This window comes from Dama dama, chromosome 1 (genome assembly GCF_033118175.1).
Source record: "Dama dama isolate Ldn47 chromosome 1, ASM3311817v1, whole genome shotgun sequence".
Classification (NCBI taxonomy): domain Eukaryota; kingdom Metazoa; phylum Chordata; class Mammalia; order Artiodactyla; family Cervidae; genus Dama; species Dama dama.
The window spans coordinates 17,277,828-17,295,423 of NC_083681.1; the positions used below are offsets into that span (position 1 = coordinate 17,277,828).

Sequence of the window (17,596 nt, forward strand, 5' to 3'; positions counted from 1 at the left end):
GCTACCAAGTGAAATAAAGTTCCATAAGAGAATAAGTAAAATCTGAAAAAGAATACACATATATGTGTGTGTATATATATATGGCTGAAAAGAATATAATCAATCTGATTTCGGTGTTGACCATCTGGTGATGTCTATGTGTAGAGTCTTGTCTTGTGTTGTTGGAAGAGGGTGTTTGCTATGACCAGTGCGTTCTCTTGGCAAAACTCTATTAGCCTTTGCCCTGCTTCATTCCGTACTCCAAGGCCAAATTTGCCTGTTACTCCAGGTGTTTCTTGACTTCCTACTTTTGCATTCCAGTCCCCTATAATGAAAAGGACATCTGTTTTGGGTGTTAGTTCTAAAAGGTCTTGTAGGTCTTCATAGAACCATTCAACTTCAGCTTCTTCAGCATTACTGGTTGGGGCATAGGCTTGGATTACCATGATATTGAATGGTTTGCCTTGGAAACGAACAGAGATCATTCTGTTGTTTTTGAGATTGTACCCAAGTACTGCATTTTGGACTCTTCTGTTGACCATGATGGCTACTCCATTTCTTCTAAGGGATTCCTGCCCACAGTAGTAGATATAATGGTCATCTGAGCTAAATTCACCCATTCCAGTCCATTTTAGTTTGCTGATTCCTAGAATGTCGACATTCACTCTTGCCATCTCCTGTTTGACCACTTCCAATTTGCCTTGATTCATGGACCTAACATTCCAGATTCCTATGCAATATTGCTCTTTACAGCATCGGACCTTACTTCTATCACCAGTCACATCCATAACTGGGTATTGTTTCTGCTTTGGCTCCATCCCTTCATTCTTTCTGGAGTTATTTCTCCATTTATCTCCATTAGCACATTGGGCACCTACCGACCTGGGGAGTTCCTCTTTCAGTATCCTATCATTTTGCCTTTTCATACTGTTCATGGGGTTCTCAAGGCAAGAATACTGAAGTGGCTTGCCATTCCCTTCTCCAGTGGACCACATTCTGTCCGACCTCTCCACCATGACCCATCCATCTTGGGTGGCCCCACACGGCATGGCTTAGTTTCATTGAGTTAGACACGACTGTGGTCCTGTGATCAGATTGGCTAGTTTTCTGTGATTATGGTTTTAGTGTGTCTGCCCTCTGATGCCCTCTTACAACACCTACTGTCTTACTTGGGTTTCTCTTACCTTGGACATGGGGTATCTTTTCACGGCTGCTCCAGCAAAGCGCAGCCGCTGCTCCTTACCTTGGATGAGGGGTATCTTCTCACGGCCGCCCCTCCTGACCTTGAATGTGGAGTAGCTCCTCTCAGCCCTCCTGCACCCTGCAGCAGCCGCTCCTTGGAACTGGGGTTGCTCCTCTCGGCTGCAGCTCCTGAGCTGTCGCAGCCTGACGCTCTCTGTCGCTACCCCTGACCCTGGGCGAGGGGTAGCTCCTCACGGCCACACTTCTGCGCGGTCCGTCGCAGCGGCGTGAACTCCTTATTGCCAAATTCAGACTTAAACTGAAGAAAGTAGGGAAAACCACTAGACCATTCAGGTATGACCTAAATCAAATCCCTTATGACTACAGTGGAAGTGAGAAATAGATTTAAGGGACTAGATCTGATAGACAGAGAGCCTGATTAACTATGGACGGAGGTTCGTGACATTGTACAGGAGACAGGGATCAAGACCATCCCCATGGAAAAGAAATGCAAAAAGGCAAAATCGTTGTCTGAGGCGGCCTTACAAATAGCTGTGAGAAGAAGAGAAGCGAAAAGCAAAGGAGAAAAGGAAAGATATTCCCATTTGAATGCAGAGTTCCAAAGAATAGCCAGGAGAGATAAGAAAGCCTTCCTCAGCGATCAATGCAAAGAAATAGAGGAAAACAACAGAATGGGAAAGAGTAGAGATCTCTTCAAGAAAGTTAGAGATATCAAAGGAACATTTCAGGCAAAGGTGAGCTCGATAAAGGACAGAAATGGTATGGACCTAACAGAAGCAGAAGATATTAAGAAGAGGTGGCAAGAATACACAGAAGAACTGTACCAAAAAGATCTTCACGACCCAGATAATCACAATGGTGTGATCACTGACCTAGAGCCAGACATCCTGGAATGTGAAGTCAAGTGGGCCTTAGGAAGCATCACTACGAACAAAGCTAGTGGATGTGATGGAATTCCAGTTGAGCTATTTCAAATCCTAAAAGATGATGCTGTGAAAGTGCTTCACTCAATATGCCAGCAAATTTGGAGAACTCAGCAGTGGCCACAGGACTGGAAAAGGTCAGTTTTCATTCCAATCCCTAAGAAAGGCAATCCCAAAGAATGCTCAAACTACCGCACAATTGCCCTTATCTCTCACGCTAGTAAAGTAATGCTCAAAATTCTCCAAGCCAGGCTTCAGCAATACGTGAACCGTGAACTTCCAGATGTTCAAGCTGGTTTCAGAAAAGGCAGAGGAACCAGAGATCAAATTGCCAACATCTGCTGGATCATCAAAAAGCAAGAGAGCTCCAGAAAAACATCTATTTCTGCTTTATTGACTACGCCAAAGCCTCGACTGTGTGGATCACAATAAACTGTGGAAAATTCTGAAAGAGATGGGAATACCAGACCACCTGACCTGCCTCTTGAGAAACCTGTATGCAGGTCAGGAAGCAACAGTTAGAACTGGACATGGAACAACAGACTGGTTCCAAATAGGAAAAGGAGTACGTCAAGGCTGTATATTGTCACCCTGCTTATTTAACTTATATGCAGAGTACATCATTGGAAATGCTGGGCTGGAAGAAGCACAAGCTGGAATCAAGATTCCTGGGAGAAATATCAATAACCTCAGATATGCAGATGACACCACCCTTATGGCAGAAAGTGAAGAGGAACTAAAAAGCCTCTTGATGAAAGTGAAAGAGGAGAGTGTAAAAGTTGGGCTAAAGCTCAACATTCAGAAAACTAAGATCATGGCATCTGGTCCCATCACCTCATGGGAAATAGATGGGGAGACAGTGGAAACAGTGTCAGACTTTATTTTTTTGGGCTCCAAAATCACTGCAGATGGTGACTGCAGCCAGGAAATTAAAAGATGCTTACTCCTTGGAAGGAAAGTTATGACCAACCTAGACAGCATATTAAAAAGCAGAGACATTACTTTGCCAACAAAGGTCAGTCTAGTCAAGGCTATGGTTTTTCCAGTGATCATGTATGGATGTGAGAGTTGGACGGTGAAGAAAGCTGAGTGCCGAAAAATTGATGCTTTTGAACTGTGGTGTTGGAGAAGACTCTTGAGAGTCCCTTGGACTGCAAGGAGATCCAACCAGTCCATCCTAAAGGAGATCAGTCCTGGGTGTTCATTGGAAGGACTGATGCTGAAGCTGAAACTCCAGTACTTTGGCCACCTCATGTGAAGAGTTGACTCATTGGAAAAGACCCTGATGCTGGGAGGGATTGGGGGCAGGAGGAGAAGGGGAGGACAGAGGATGAGATGGCTGGATGGCATCACTGACTCGATGGGTATAAGTTTGAGTCAACTCCGGGAATGGTGATCGACAGGGAGGCCTGGCGTGCTGCAATTCATGGGGTCGCAAAGAGTCAGACACGACTGAGCGACTGAACTGAACTGATACATATATGGGCTTCCTAGGTGGCTCTAGTGGTAAAGAACCCACCTGCCAATGCAGGAGACTAAGAGACATGGGTTTGATCTCTGCATTGGGAAGATCCCCTGGAGGAGGGCATAGCAACCCAGTCCACTGTTCTTGCCTGGAGAATCCCATGGACAGAGGAGACTGGCAGATTACAGTCCACAGGATCGCAAAGAGTCAGGCACGACTGAGGTGGCTTAGCACGCACGCACACACACATGTGTAAATATTCATGTATAACTGAATCACTTTGCTGTACACTTGAAACTAACACAATCCTGTAAATTAACAATAGTTCAATTAAAAAAAAAAAGAATAAGTGAAATGTTCACTTTTGGAAATATAACTCAAAGTGATGGTGAGGTGGTTTAGGGGCTAAGAGTTTTTGCTGAAAACCCTTAAATAATGAAGTTCACATGAAATGTCAACTAAAATTCAAATAACAATAAACACGTATGTGATGCTCTCAATTTTCTTTATTTTCTAACAACTACTTAAACCACTCAACAAAACACTCTACAACATAATTTAAGAAAACTTCTGCAAATTTTAGGGTGGAAATTAGACCCTACCATTAAAACATCACACAAGCACTTATTTTCTGAGGGGATATTTAACTTTGTGGTATTCCTTACAGGTGATGGTACATTTTAATTCTATACACCACAACGAGAATTCACCCTGAGCACAAAGCTCTTTAAAATAAAACAACACATGTGTATACCATGCGGCTGATTCATGTTGATGAAAGGCAGTGATAAGCACAATATTGCGCAGTAATATCATCCTTCAATAAAAAAAAATTAAAAAAATAAAATAAAACATCATTTCTTCTGAACCATTTCAGGTTCAGTTGCTATGTTTTTTTTTTTTTTTCCCCTCAGAAGTTAAAACTACACTCAATCTGCTTCCCGGAGCCACAGCCTTGAGCTTATAGCAGATTTGTACAGAGTACACCATGGGCTCCTCAGAATCCTCCACCAGTGATGCCTCCCGTTCACGTTATCACAGGTAGAAGAGAGAATTGGCTAATTCCAAACTTGGTTCTTTATGAAGGCTTTGTGCCACTAGGAAGGTCAGCTTGCGTGCATACTGACAGGGAGCCGGAACACTGATTAGGCCCTAAGGAGGAAAACGTATTGATAGTAATTAAGAGGAAAACTTATTCTTCAAAGCGGTATTTCTTCTGAGTTTTTTTCATCCACCAGTTATACATATGTTAGAATGTGTGTAAATCAGTAAGAACTCAGCAACAAAGGGCGACCTTGCTCACTGCGAACTTAACTTCACTGGGCAGGATGCGGGAGCAGAGAGGGCCAGTCTGGTTTCACGACGCCCGGACCTGTGAACCACACACTGAGGGCTGACCTGCGCTTCCTACAATTTGATGCTCTGAGGGGCTGAGAGCAAATCTTGGCTTTGGACCTTGACAGCAGCTGTGGAACGGAGTCATGCCTGTTGCCCTCCCACCAGACACAATATCTGAGTTGCCTTCAACTGTCTCATCTGTCACTTGGAAATAACAATACCGTGGTTTCCTCCCAGACCAGTATAAAATAATGTATATCGTAAAGTCTTTGAGAAATTATCAGTGCTAATGAATTCTAATAGTTACTGGTGTTTTATGTCTATGATAGACCGGGTTTCATCCAGTGTGGACTAAGAAGCCATCCATCCACCCATCCATCCATTCATCCCTCCTCTGTGGAAATACAGGCATTGTGCCAAATGTGAACTGGGGGACAACCTCCGGGTGGACACCCTGAGTTCTACTCTGCAACTAAGCACAGAGCCGTCACTCACCATCCAGTTGTAGTAGAGGTGACACAGTTTGAACGTGAGTCTCTGCATGTGGTCAGGTTTCAGGCCATTGTCATCATAAATGACGTTGTAGTAGATGGGATTAACAGTTCCCCGAAAGGCCACCTGGCTGATCAAGTAAAAGTCGTACCTGAGGGGAAAGGAAGGATTGTGAGAAAGAAGGCAGGCAGAACAGGGCCAAACTTGACCACACACGTTCACAGCTTTGTTAACAACAGATTTTCTAACAAACTTGCCATTCTGGCCGTGTTGCTTCCGAATCCACGACAGTGCCAAGGGGTGGGTTCTGCAGAGTTCGGCCGGTTTCCGCCAAGAATCGTGGCATGCCCTTCTTCCTGACCACAATCACTGACAGTTTGGGGCTTAAAACCAGACAAGCAAAATAAAAAATAATAGTAATAATAATAATAAGAAGAAGATGGGGAGAACTAAAACCAAGCCATGCAGCTGTTTCTATTTATTTATATATTTTTGGTAATTTTAAAATGAAATAAATTAATTCATTCACAAAATTCTGCAAAACAAAGAAAATTAAAATTACCCTTAATCTCCCCTCCTCCCTGAAATAAAAACAATCTTTAAATTAAGGATCATCTTCATTTGTTGCAAAAGTGTGGTATGTCCAATCACTTGACCAATTTCCATCAGTGAAAGGGGATGGGAAAGAATGGTTCACGGGACAATAAATTACAATTAGCACTTCTAAAGAAAGCATTTGTAGAATTATACACAGAGACACGATTCTTTTCTCCATTAGCAATCATCTCCCTGTTTCACCTTCACTCTTCTCAATTTCTGAATAAAAAATGGAGAACTAGAAGCTCCCCTTACTCCTCCAGTCATTGCTTCTGAATGGGAAGCACATGCCTGGGAGGGTGGATTTGACCCCACATACACCTTGGGGTCAAATGCTGAATGACCAGGTGTTAAGTGTTAATAGATAAAGTCCAAATATTCACCCCCGGTAGTGGTTAAGAATCCACCTGCAATGCAGGAAACAGGTTCAATCCCTGCATCAGGAAGATTTCCTGGAGAAGGAAATGGCAACCCACTGCAGTATTCTTGCCTGCGAAATCCCAGAGACAGAGCAGCCTGGTGAGCTACAGCCCATGGAGTCTCAAAAGAGTCAGACATGACTGGGCGACTAAACAACAACAAATATTTGCCATTATGGGAGAAACCTCCAGATCACTGAAAATTCACTTTAGGCACTTTATCTTAAAAATACTTTATTAATGTTTTCAATCTCGAAACTTTTTAAAAGTTGATGTCATGGTGCAGGAGAATGAACTCTTTAGCATTGTCAGCTGCTAAAGTGTATCCTATGATCCCCAAATTGCATGCTGGTGACTCGGGTCAGTTAGATTGATCCAACGCAAACCACTTCAGTATTCTTGCCTTGAGATCCCCATGAACAGAATGGAAAAGCAAAAAGATAGGCACTGAAAGATGAACACCCCAGGTTGGTAGGTGCCCAATATGCTACTGGAGAAGAGTGGAGAAATAACTCCAGAAAGAATGAAGAGATGGAGCCAAAGCAAACACAGTGCCCAGTTGTGGATGTGACTGGTGATGGAAGTAAAGTCCGATGCTGTAAAGAGCAATATTGCACAGGAACCTGGAATGTTAGGTCCATAAATCAAGGTAAATTGGAAGTGGTCAAACAGGAGATGGCAAGAGTGGTCATTTACATTTTAGGAATCAGTGAACTAAAATGGACTGGGATGGTTGAATTTAATTCAGATGACCATTATATACTGTGGGCAAGAATCCCTTAGAAGAAACAGAGTGGCCCTCAGGGTCAACAGAAGATTCCAAAATGCAGTACTTGGATGCAGTCTCAAAAATGACAGAATGATCTCTGTTTCCAAGGCAAACCATTCAATATCACAGTAATCGAAGTCTATGCCCCAAACACTAATGCCAAAGAAGTTGAAGCTGAATGGTTTTATGAAGACCTACAGGACCTTCTAGAACTAACCAAAAAAAGTGACCAAAAAAAGATGTTCTTTTCATCATAGGGGACTGGAATGCAAACATAGGAAGTGAAGTAACAGGCAAGTTTGGTCTTGGAGTACAAAATGAAACAGGGCAGTTAACAGAGTTTTGCCAAGAGAATGCACTGGTCATAGCAAACACCCTCTTCCAACAACACAAGAGAAGACTCTACACGTGGAAATCACCAGATGGTGAATACTGAGATCAGATTGATTATACTGTTTGCAGCTAAAGATGGAGAAGCACTATATAATCAGCAAAAACATGGCCGGGAGCTGACTGTTGCTCATATCATGAACTTCTTATTGCCAAATTCAGACAACTTGCATAAAGTAGGGAAAACCACTAGACCATTCAGGTATGTCCAAAACGAACTCCCTTACAATTATACAGTGGAAGAGACAAATAGATTCAAGGGATTAGATCTCATAGAGTGGCTGAAGAACTATGGACAGAGGTTCGTGACACTGTACAAGAGGCAGTGATCAGGACAATCCCCAAGAAAAAGAAACACAAAAAGGCAAAATGGTTGTCTGAAGAGGCCTTACAAATAGCTGAGAAAAGAAGAGATGATGAAGCCAAGGGAGAAAAGGAAAGATATACCAATCTGAATGCAGAGCTCCAAAGAATGGCAAGGAGAGATAAGAAGCCTTCCTCAGTGATCAATGCAAAGAAACAGAGGAAAACAGTAGAATGGGAAAGACTAGAGATCTCTTCAAGAAAATTAGAGATACCAAGGGAACATTTCACGCAAAGATGGGTACAATAAAGGACATAAACAGTATGGACCTCACAGAAACAGAAGATATTAAAGGTGGCAAGAATACAGAGAAGAACTATACAAAAAAGTATCTTAATGACCCAGATAACCACGATGGTGTGATCACTTACCTAGAGCCAGACATCCCGGAGTCCGAAATTAAGTGGCCTGAGGAAGCATCACTATAAACAAAGCTAGTGGAGGTGATGGAATCCCAGTTGAGCCATTTCAAATCCTGGAAGATGATGCTGTGAAAATGCTGCAGTCAACATGTCAGCAAATTTGGAAAACTCAGTAGTGACCACGGGACTGGAAAAGATCAGTTTTCATTCCAATCCCAAAGAAAGGCAATGCCAAAGAATGTTCAAACTACCACACAATTGCACTCATTTTGCATACCAGGAAAGTAATGTTCAAAACTCCCCAAGCCAAGCTTCAACAGTACATGAACGAAAAAATTCCAGATGTTTAAGCTGGATTTAGAAAAGGCAGAGGAACCAGAGATCAAATTGCCAACATCTGTTGGATCATAGAAAAGCAAGAGAGTTCCAGAAAAACATCTGCTTCATTGACTATGTTAAAGCCTTTGACTGTGTGGATCACAACAAACTGCGGAAAATTCTTCAAGAGACAGGAATACCAGACCAGCTGATCTGCCTCCTGTGAAATTTGTATGCAGGTGAAGAAGCAACTGTTAGAACCGGACATGGACCAATGGACTGGATCCAAATTGGGAAAGGAGTATGTCAAGGCTGTGTATTGTCACCCTGCTTATCTAATTTATATGCAGAATACATCATATGAAATGCATGGCTGGATGAAGCACAAGCTCAAATCAAGACTGCTGGGAGAAATACCAACAACCTCAGATATGCAGATGACACCACTGTTACAGCAGAAAGTGAAGTGGAACTAAACAGCCTTTTGATGAAAGTGATAGAGGAGAGTGAAAACCTGGTTTCAAGATCAACATTCAAAAAACGAAGATCATGGCATCTGGTCCCACCACTTCATGGCAAATGGATGGGGAAACAATGGAAATAGTGACAGACTTTATTTTGGGGGGGCTCCAAAATCGTTGCAGATGGTGACTGCAGCCATGATATTAAAAAATGCTTGGTCCTTGGAAGAAAAGCTACGACCAACCTAGACAGCATATTAAAAATCAGAGGTATCACTTTGCCGACAAAGGTCTATCTAGTCAAAGCTATGGTTTTTTCCAATAGTCATGTATGGATGTGAGAGTTGGACCATAGGAAGGCTGAGTGCTGAAGAATTGATGCTTTTGAACTGTGGTCTTGGAGAAGACTCTTGAGAGTCCCCTGGACTGCAAGGAGATCCAACCAGTCCACCCTAAAGGAAATCAGTCCTGAATATTCATTGGAAGGACTGATGCTGAAGCTGAAGCTCCAATATTTTGGCTACCTATTATGAAGAACTGACTCATTGGAAAAGACCCTGATGCTGGGAAAGATTGAAGGCAGGAGGTGAACAGGATGACAGAGGGTGAGATGGTTGGATGGCATCATGGGTTTGATGGACATGAGTTTGAGCAAGCTCCGGGAGTTGGTGATGGACAGGAAGGCCTGGCGTGCTCCAGACCATGGGGTCACAAAAAGTCGCACACAACTGAGTGACTGAAGTGACCCAAGGTCAGTGGGGAATGAGAAAGTTTGGCTCTGATAGTTTGAATGCAGCTAAAGGTGGTTTTGCCACTCCACTATGATGCTCTCCCTCCTCTCTGATGGTCACTGATGAGGTCAAGGTTTGGCTCCTTTGAGCCTCGACAGTAGTGATGATGGTATAACCCTACAGAGGAGAGGGAGTGCTATGCACAACTTGGAATATAAAGCTTTCTGAGGATTATAAGGAGCCATCTTAAGATCATAATCCTCCTGAGGATTATAAGGAGCCATCTTAAGATCATAATCCTCCTCCATTTTTCCGGTTCTAACATTTTTCTTGCACTTACCACTGGATATAATCATGGAGGATAATGAACCAAGACATCGAATCTACAAATCTGACAGTAAAGGAAGGTTCTTGGTGTTTAGCATGGTCTGATTTCCAAATGCAGCCTTGATTTCACAGCACCCACAGCACTCTCAGCATCTTTCACACACCTGAGCTGCATATCAGTGCCTGCATGTCAGAGCCTTTCACCCTGTGCATTGATCTGGGCCTCAAATTTGAAACCAGCGCTTGTTTTTCTTCCCCCAGCATGTTAATATGTATGAAGCATCTTTAGCTGCCAGCAGCCCTGCAAGCTTCCTGCTGAATCTCAGTGTCAGCTGCTCTGGAGATTCCTGCCTTCTTCTGGTACCCCTACCCAGGGCCCCCAAAAGCTCACAGCACCCAGACGATTTGCGTAAGATCATCCCAACCACCCTCCAATCTAGGGGTGGTTGTACTCGCATAAAGAAGAAATGGAGAACAATTTAACTGCATGAAAAATAAGAGACAGATGCACATAATAATTTTAATAGTTACAATGAATGTCCTAGAATTGGAAGTGGGAAAAGAATACTCATTTGATACCTGGTATTTGAACTTGCTTCGGTCACACTGCTCAGCAGTTGTGGGACTTCATAGTCAACGAGTGTCTTGAGCTGACCATCGCCGACACCGTCACGGTACACAATTATCCGTGCTGGCAAACCGTGGTTATGCTTATACCACCTGTTCAGTGCCCCTGCAGGATTTGATGTTAGTAAGAAAAGGATGACTTGTCCGATGCCAACAAAGAATAACATTCCCACATATTTCAATGTTTAAATAGCCTGCTATTTCAGACCACAGTGATATAGGGTAATACCTAATCTGGTTTGTATTTGCAATAATATAAAATTGGATAAATTTCTGGAACATTGCTGCATTTCTCCTATTTAAGGAATCATAATGGCTTCTGTGGCATAATATATATTCAAACTCAGCCTATATCTTTAGTAAAATTTTCTAAGCAATAAATTAAAATTTAATTTATGCAATAGACAAATTCCCTCAAACCAAATTAATACTGATTTAGTTTATTTAAATCTTTAAATCCTCTCAATAAGGAAAGACTGGATAATATTATGTAATTTTCTTCTCTAATGAGCATAAATATGAAAACATAAGGAAAAGTCTTGGCTGTTCCTCTAAAAAACATCTCTTCACACTGACTCACCCATAAGTCTTGCTGACAATATGAACTCTGAAAAATTTCCACTCACTTTAAGAAACTGCCTAAAGAGCAGAGACTCCTACCCAACAGAAACTTTTCATAACTACTGCTAAAAAAATGACCAGGTTTTGAAGTGAAGGGAAAGTAATATGATAAAATATTTCTTTTCCTGCATATATGGCACCATTGTATTAGGAGAGTTTATGGTCCCGGAGATTCACTTTAGTTTGTAGAAAATGACCATATGTATAAGTCCACTACCAGTACCTATCACCAAATGCACCTTTTTGGGAAACAAATATTTACAACCCCTCAAAGTTTATAGTTGTGATGAAGCAGATTAGGGGCATGGGGAGTTGTACAGGTCACATTGCTAGGCAGTGGCCCAGCCAGTTTCGGACCTGGGTTGGAACAGATATGGGAACCCCAGAGCCCTCTTTCCACTGCATCCTTCTGTGAGGAGGGCACCCTCCCCATCTTCCCTGTTTTCTCCTCCAAGGCCACACCTGACCTGCCAGCACCCCCACCCCAGTCCCCCAGGCTTCTCTCCTGTTTCTAGACCTGGTCTGTCACAATCCTTGTTCCTCCGGGCTAAGCTTCTTTCGGTCTTCAAACTGCTTGCCAGAGCCACCAGCAGCAACAAACTTTCTTTCCTCCTGGCTTTCAATTTTTCTTTCTTTTTTTTTTTCTGGCTTTCAGGTTTTCACACAGAGACACAAATGCAAATTCCACAGCGCCTATCCGTCAGCCTGAGTCAGGCCGCAGCTTTGGGGTCTCCAACTAGGCTGGAGCCAATTGACTCAGGCAGACTTAAGGAGTCTGTTTCCACCTGTCTGCTCTGCTAGCAGCTTATGGACTTTGGGTCTGAAGGAGCAGTCCTTGGAGCCCACCCCCACTGCTTGAGTTTAGTACCGATCATGAACACTTTTAAGCAATCTGCAACATGAGCTGTTGTTCTCTGAAGAATACAGCGGGAAAACCATCTAAAGAAAGCAAAGAACCAAAGTAAAGCTCACCTTTGAAAGTTCTGCTATAAACATGCATAAGTATTAAATTAAGAAGTAGACATTATAACTAAATCAATGTTCATAACTTTGTCTACACTATAGGATCACTATTATATTAAAATGCTCTCCCTTACCCCCCTCCCATTCAATAAAATTTACTGATACTAGAAACTAAAGCACAGTGTTAGCATCAGATATCTCTGGGTTCAAGTCTTGGCTGGTAAATTCACCAACTGTGTGACTTTATTATATGAACTTAAGCCTCAGTTTCCTCATTTGTGCAAAGGAAATTTACAAAATAGTAATGTAGCTAGTGGGCTCCCCAGGTAGCTCAGTGGTAAAGAATCTGCCTGCCAATGCTGGAGCCACAGAAAACTCGGGTTCAGTCCCTGGGTCAGAAGATACCCTGAAGGAGGAAATGGCAACCCACTCCAGTACTCCTACCTGGACAATCCCATGAACAGAGGAGCCTGGCGGGCTATAGTCCATGGGATTGCAAAGAGTCAGACACGACTGAACTGACTTGGCATGCAAAGTAGTTAGTATCTCATAGGGTTGTTGTAAAAATTAGGTAAAATATGCAAAGTACTTGGTTCAGCACTTGGTACATAATAAGCACTGATAAATACAGGCCACTACATTATTGTAAGGAAATGTATTAGTTTAGCAGTAGACCTTCCACTTTCAAATTATTCAAAGATTTCTCAAGTATAAACTTCATTTCTATAGGTAAGCTTTGGGGAATTGATATCTTAACATGATTAACTTAATCTAGACTTCAGAAGCAAGTTCTCTTGCTAAAATTATTAATTAAAAGCACTTATAAAATGAAGATCATGACTTAGTGATACCTAATACCTCCATTTCTCTAGTTCTCTAAAAATGTGCAATAATCATGATGCAATTAGAAATGCTGCTAAGAAGCCAGAAGTCCCTTGGGTGTGTGATTAAGAAGTGACGCAGAGAACAGGGATCTCATACAACCTGGAATGAAGTTGGAGGCATGCAGACTGCTGCTTCATCCATTTCCCACAATTCCAAATATATTCCTGATCACAAATTTAACGGAGTAAATCAAAGAGCTTAATTCTAGGAAGAAAACCTGTTGCAAACAGCCTCAAAATACACTGTTTAGTTACAAATATTGAAACGATTCTAAGAACTACAATTTAATATGTACTATAAGTCAATGTTTAATGTGTTATCCTTCATCCTGCCTATGTTTGCTTTTTTTTTTTTAAAGATGATGTATTTTATTTTTATTTGTTTATTTATTTTTGGCTGTGTGTCTCAGCATATGGGATCTTAGTCTCCCAACAAGGAGTCAAACCCGTGTCCCCTGCAATGAAAGAGCAGAGTCTCAACCACTGGACCGCCAGGGAAGTCCCCTGCCTATGTTTTTAAAAGCTGTGTAAATAAACAACCACCACATCAAGTTTCTGTGACTATTAAAAATATTTACAAGCATGTCTTGAACATTTACACAGAATAGATAAGTTGCAGATCAGGATATAAATCCAGGCAACCTGATTCTCAACTGCTTGACATCATGAAAGTAAACTTCCTAGTACAGAGCATATAAGAAATAGCCTGTCCTAATGTATGTATAAAAATAGTATTTTATTGAAGCTAAATTTTACCCCAATATTACCCATCACATTTATACATGTGAGTATAATTTGTGACCGTAGTGTTCATATTTTAAAAATGAGTGAAGAATACAGACTATTCCTTGCTGTATAGCTATTAGTTAAATCAGAAGTAAAAGTCTAAACAGCTGAAGACTGTGTTAGGGTAATTTTAAAAGTACCTGGTGATTCTGGGGTTAATACTGGCCACAAATCCAACCACCACTGTTTCCTTGCTGAATGCATCTTTACAGACATTGATACCAACCACCATCAGGGATTTTAACTGTAAAATTAGATTTTTTCATGATTTAATGGAATGAGGTATTATTTTCCCAAGCAATGACTTAATATGAAGTTTTTAAAAGACTCTCCGTAGTTATGAAATTATTTAAATTCTGCGCCAGGGAGATCAAGGTCCAGTTGAGGCAGATTATTAAACCAGAAACCAGAGAAACTTAAAGACAGAGAGAGGAATATAGTACATACTTTGATTAAGAGAGACACTGTAATCCCAAATGGCCACCAACCACTGTTGGGGTGGGTAAGGGCCATCAGTGGCTTAAGAGTTCTGGTAAAGCAGTGGGTCCATTTATCCCTTGCCTCAGGGCTGAAGGAATCTGAAGAGAAATTCCATTCCCCATTCTTTTTCTTTTCTTTTTTTCCATTTATTTTTATTAGTTGGACTTTAGCTCTCCAAGGAATCCTCCCTTGTCTGCGTGCCTGCGTGCCTCCGTGCCTCCGGGAGGAGCAGCTGGGGGTAACCTGTTATATCCTGATTAAGGGAACAGGCAATGGGCCCTCATTCCTGAGGCTCCTCACTTCCTTCCACGGTGGCCATAGTTCAGGAAAGAGAATAGGATTTTTTCAGTTCCCAACACAAACTGGAGCTTTACCTCACAGGCTCTGCTGTTTCCCCAAGCTCTCGGAGTGTGGGGGGCAGGTGTTCCATCCAGGGTGCAAGGGGCCTCTGCAAGGTATTGCCCTGCTGAAAGCAGGGAAAGGCAGGAGCCACAGAACGCAGATTTTAAATAATGGCTCCAATCAAGTCCCTCCAAGTCAATGCCAAACTAGATTCTCTTTCATGAAATACTCTGTTACCAGCTTGACTAAAGCTCCACGGGAACAGGGGCCACAACTCACCCTCCAGACCTTCCCAGTGGCTGGTGTATAATGGAACCCAGAGCAGACAGGTAAACAACAAACCGACCCAATAAACAAACAGTGCAAATATTTCTAGAATCACATGAAAATTATCTCCTACTTTGATTCACTTTTTAAAATTCATAACTGATCGGTCACTAAAAGGAAAAGACAGGCAGTTCCTCACCGGGATCTCCACCGCCCAGAGCTCACCCCCGAGTTTACAGATCATTTGCATGGCAATCTTGGTGGTGACACTCATCATCATCCCCTGCTTATTCAACGTCTGAGCAAGCACACACTGGCTGGGCACGGGGCAGTCGGAGCTCAAATATTTTTTAATGGAATCATAATAGCTCGTCTGCATAGAAGGCAGAACGCACAGCACCTAAAAACAAAACAGACAGCAGCAACGACAAAAAGAAAAAAGTCAATTTACTTATGTTGAGAGGATGCTTTAAAAAACAAGGAATTTCCAAAACATCTTTCATCCTTACACTCCCAAGAAGCAAACAGCACACCGACAATTCTTTTCTTAAATGGCCTTTAAAGAGAAGACAATGAATCTAAGCCTTTTGAAATGCCTTCTCATCAGCCATCTGCTCTGCAAAGCCCCCTCCAATCCTACCACCTCCTTCGGCTCTTCCTTCCTCTCTGCTTCTCTCCTGATTTGATTTGGTCAGTTTCCTCAAATTCCCTTCCAACCTAGCTTTTTCTCCAGCTAGCTCTCTTCTTTGCAGTGACCCTTCCCTGTGGCTCTCCAGCTCCCCACTCCCCAACTGCATCCACAGACAAGCAAAGTGGAGAATTAGCTTAAACTGTAGTCTTTTTCCCCATTAGGCACTGGACATCTGAAATTAAAGAAAAAACAACACTTTTTGTTTGTTTGTTTACTCAGACTTGAGTGTAGGGTATGACGGGAAGGAAAATAAAGAGAAAGAAGCTTCAGATGCCCTGGTAAATTCCAGTCTTCTCTGTTACTGCCTACATTTCCCATCAGGTATTTCCCTCACAGAAGGACCTCTCCTGGCCTAACTCCATCTCCTTCCTATCTTTTATTCTCTACTTTCAACCACCCTCTCCCAAATTATAGAAAATATAAGCACTGCCATAATCAACAGAAAACAAATACAGTGACTTTTTTCACCTATAGAATTGTTTCAAATCATAACATCAAAAGCTAAAATTCACACTGAATCATATAAAGAAGAAAATATTTTTAATGTACCAGAAAAATTATCTTAGGGGCCTTCCTGCCTTGCATCCTGTGAATTTGGGGCTAAGCAAGGAGTGGCCCAATGGGAACCAGGACCTAAGAAGGTGGGAGCCAAGTGAGACTGGTTACACACCTGGGATGGAGAAATAAGCAAGTATGTGGAGAATAATAAGGGCCATGCTTCTCACTCTCAGAGATAAGGGCTACAGATATGGAAAGGGAGAACCATCTCCTGTGGCACTGGGTGGCAACTAGGGACCTGAACACATTTCATATTTAGAATTTTGATAAAATATTTTAATATATACATAGACACATACAGCAATAATATAGATGCAAGTGTGCATGTATATATATGCACACCCATGTGGCGGTGATAGTTTAGTCTCTAAGTCATGTCCAACTCTTGTGACCCACAGACTAGCCCACCAGGATCCTTTGTCCATTGGATTTCCCAGGCAAGAATACTGGAGTGGATTGCCATTTCCTTCTCCAGGGGATCTTCTCCACTCAGGGACTGAACCCACGTTTCCTGCACTGCAGGCAAACATTTCACCACTGAGCCACTAGGGAAGCCCATGCACACACACACATATACATATTTCCTAGCTTTGCCCCCTGGGAAGGCCTAGTGGCCGTGACATCCGAGCAGCAAGTAAGCACACCCAGTGCCCAGATCTTGGTTAGTGATACTGATCTCTTCCAGAAGGAATCAGGGCTCGTTGGAGAAATATACAACTCTAGAGCTGGGCAGCAAAACTTAACTTAACCTGGAATATCTTAATGTGTCAGACAGTAAGGAAGTGTTCCAAGAAAGATAAGAACACGTCAAAAAGACACAGAAGCCATCTTGAATGGAGTTCCTCCTGGCAAAACCAAGGACAGTTTGGGCATGGGGCCTCAAAGACTCAGACACGACGGAGCTTCTGAGCACACGCACAGATGTTGTAGCAATGGATTCAGACAAGAATTATCCACAGATTCTAACACTAGTGGGTGAAGTTTGATGAGAAACAAGATATTTACACAGTCTCAAAGTATCTCCTACCAAAAAACCCCTAATTACCAAAAAGTGTAACTTTATAAAGAAGAAGCTTGACAGAAACCACCTAATGGAGTAACCCCTGGTAAGAAGACAAAATCATTCCTGTGATATTGCTGTCCAAAGTGTATAACCTGAATTTAATGATAAAGAAACATTAGAAAAACCCAAGTTGAGAGACACTGTATAAAATAACTGGTCTATTATACCCTTAAAAA

General features: G+C 42.1%; 1 protein-coding gene across 2 annotated transcripts in view; it reads right to left on the minus strand.

Annotated features, from left to right (window-relative positions):
- Window positions 1–3,524: 3,524 nt before the first annotated feature.
- PIWIL4 (piwi like RNA-mediated gene silencing 4) overlaps window positions 3,525–17,596 on the minus strand; it is a 111,540-nt gene continuing 97,468 nt past the window's right edge. For both annotated transcript variants that reach the window (XM_061143979.1, XM_061143970.1), the window contains 7 exons: window positions 15,308–15,508; window positions 14,160–14,263; window positions 12,255–12,325; window positions 10,718–10,871; window positions 5,658–5,783; window positions 5,404–5,551; window positions 3,525–4,722 (listed from right to left, as the gene is read on the minus strand). In XM_061143979.1, the coding sequence (XP_060999962.1) occupies window positions 4,606–4,722; window positions 5,404–5,551; window positions 5,658–5,783; window positions 10,718–10,871; window positions 12,255–12,325; window positions 14,160–14,263; window positions 15,308–15,508 (921 nt within the window). In that variant the 3' untranslated portion in view covers window positions 3,525–4,605. The remainder of the gene's footprint in view (window positions 4,723–5,403; window positions 5,552–5,657; window positions 5,784–10,717; window positions 10,872–12,254; window positions 12,326–14,159; window positions 14,264–15,307; window positions 15,509–17,596) is intronic.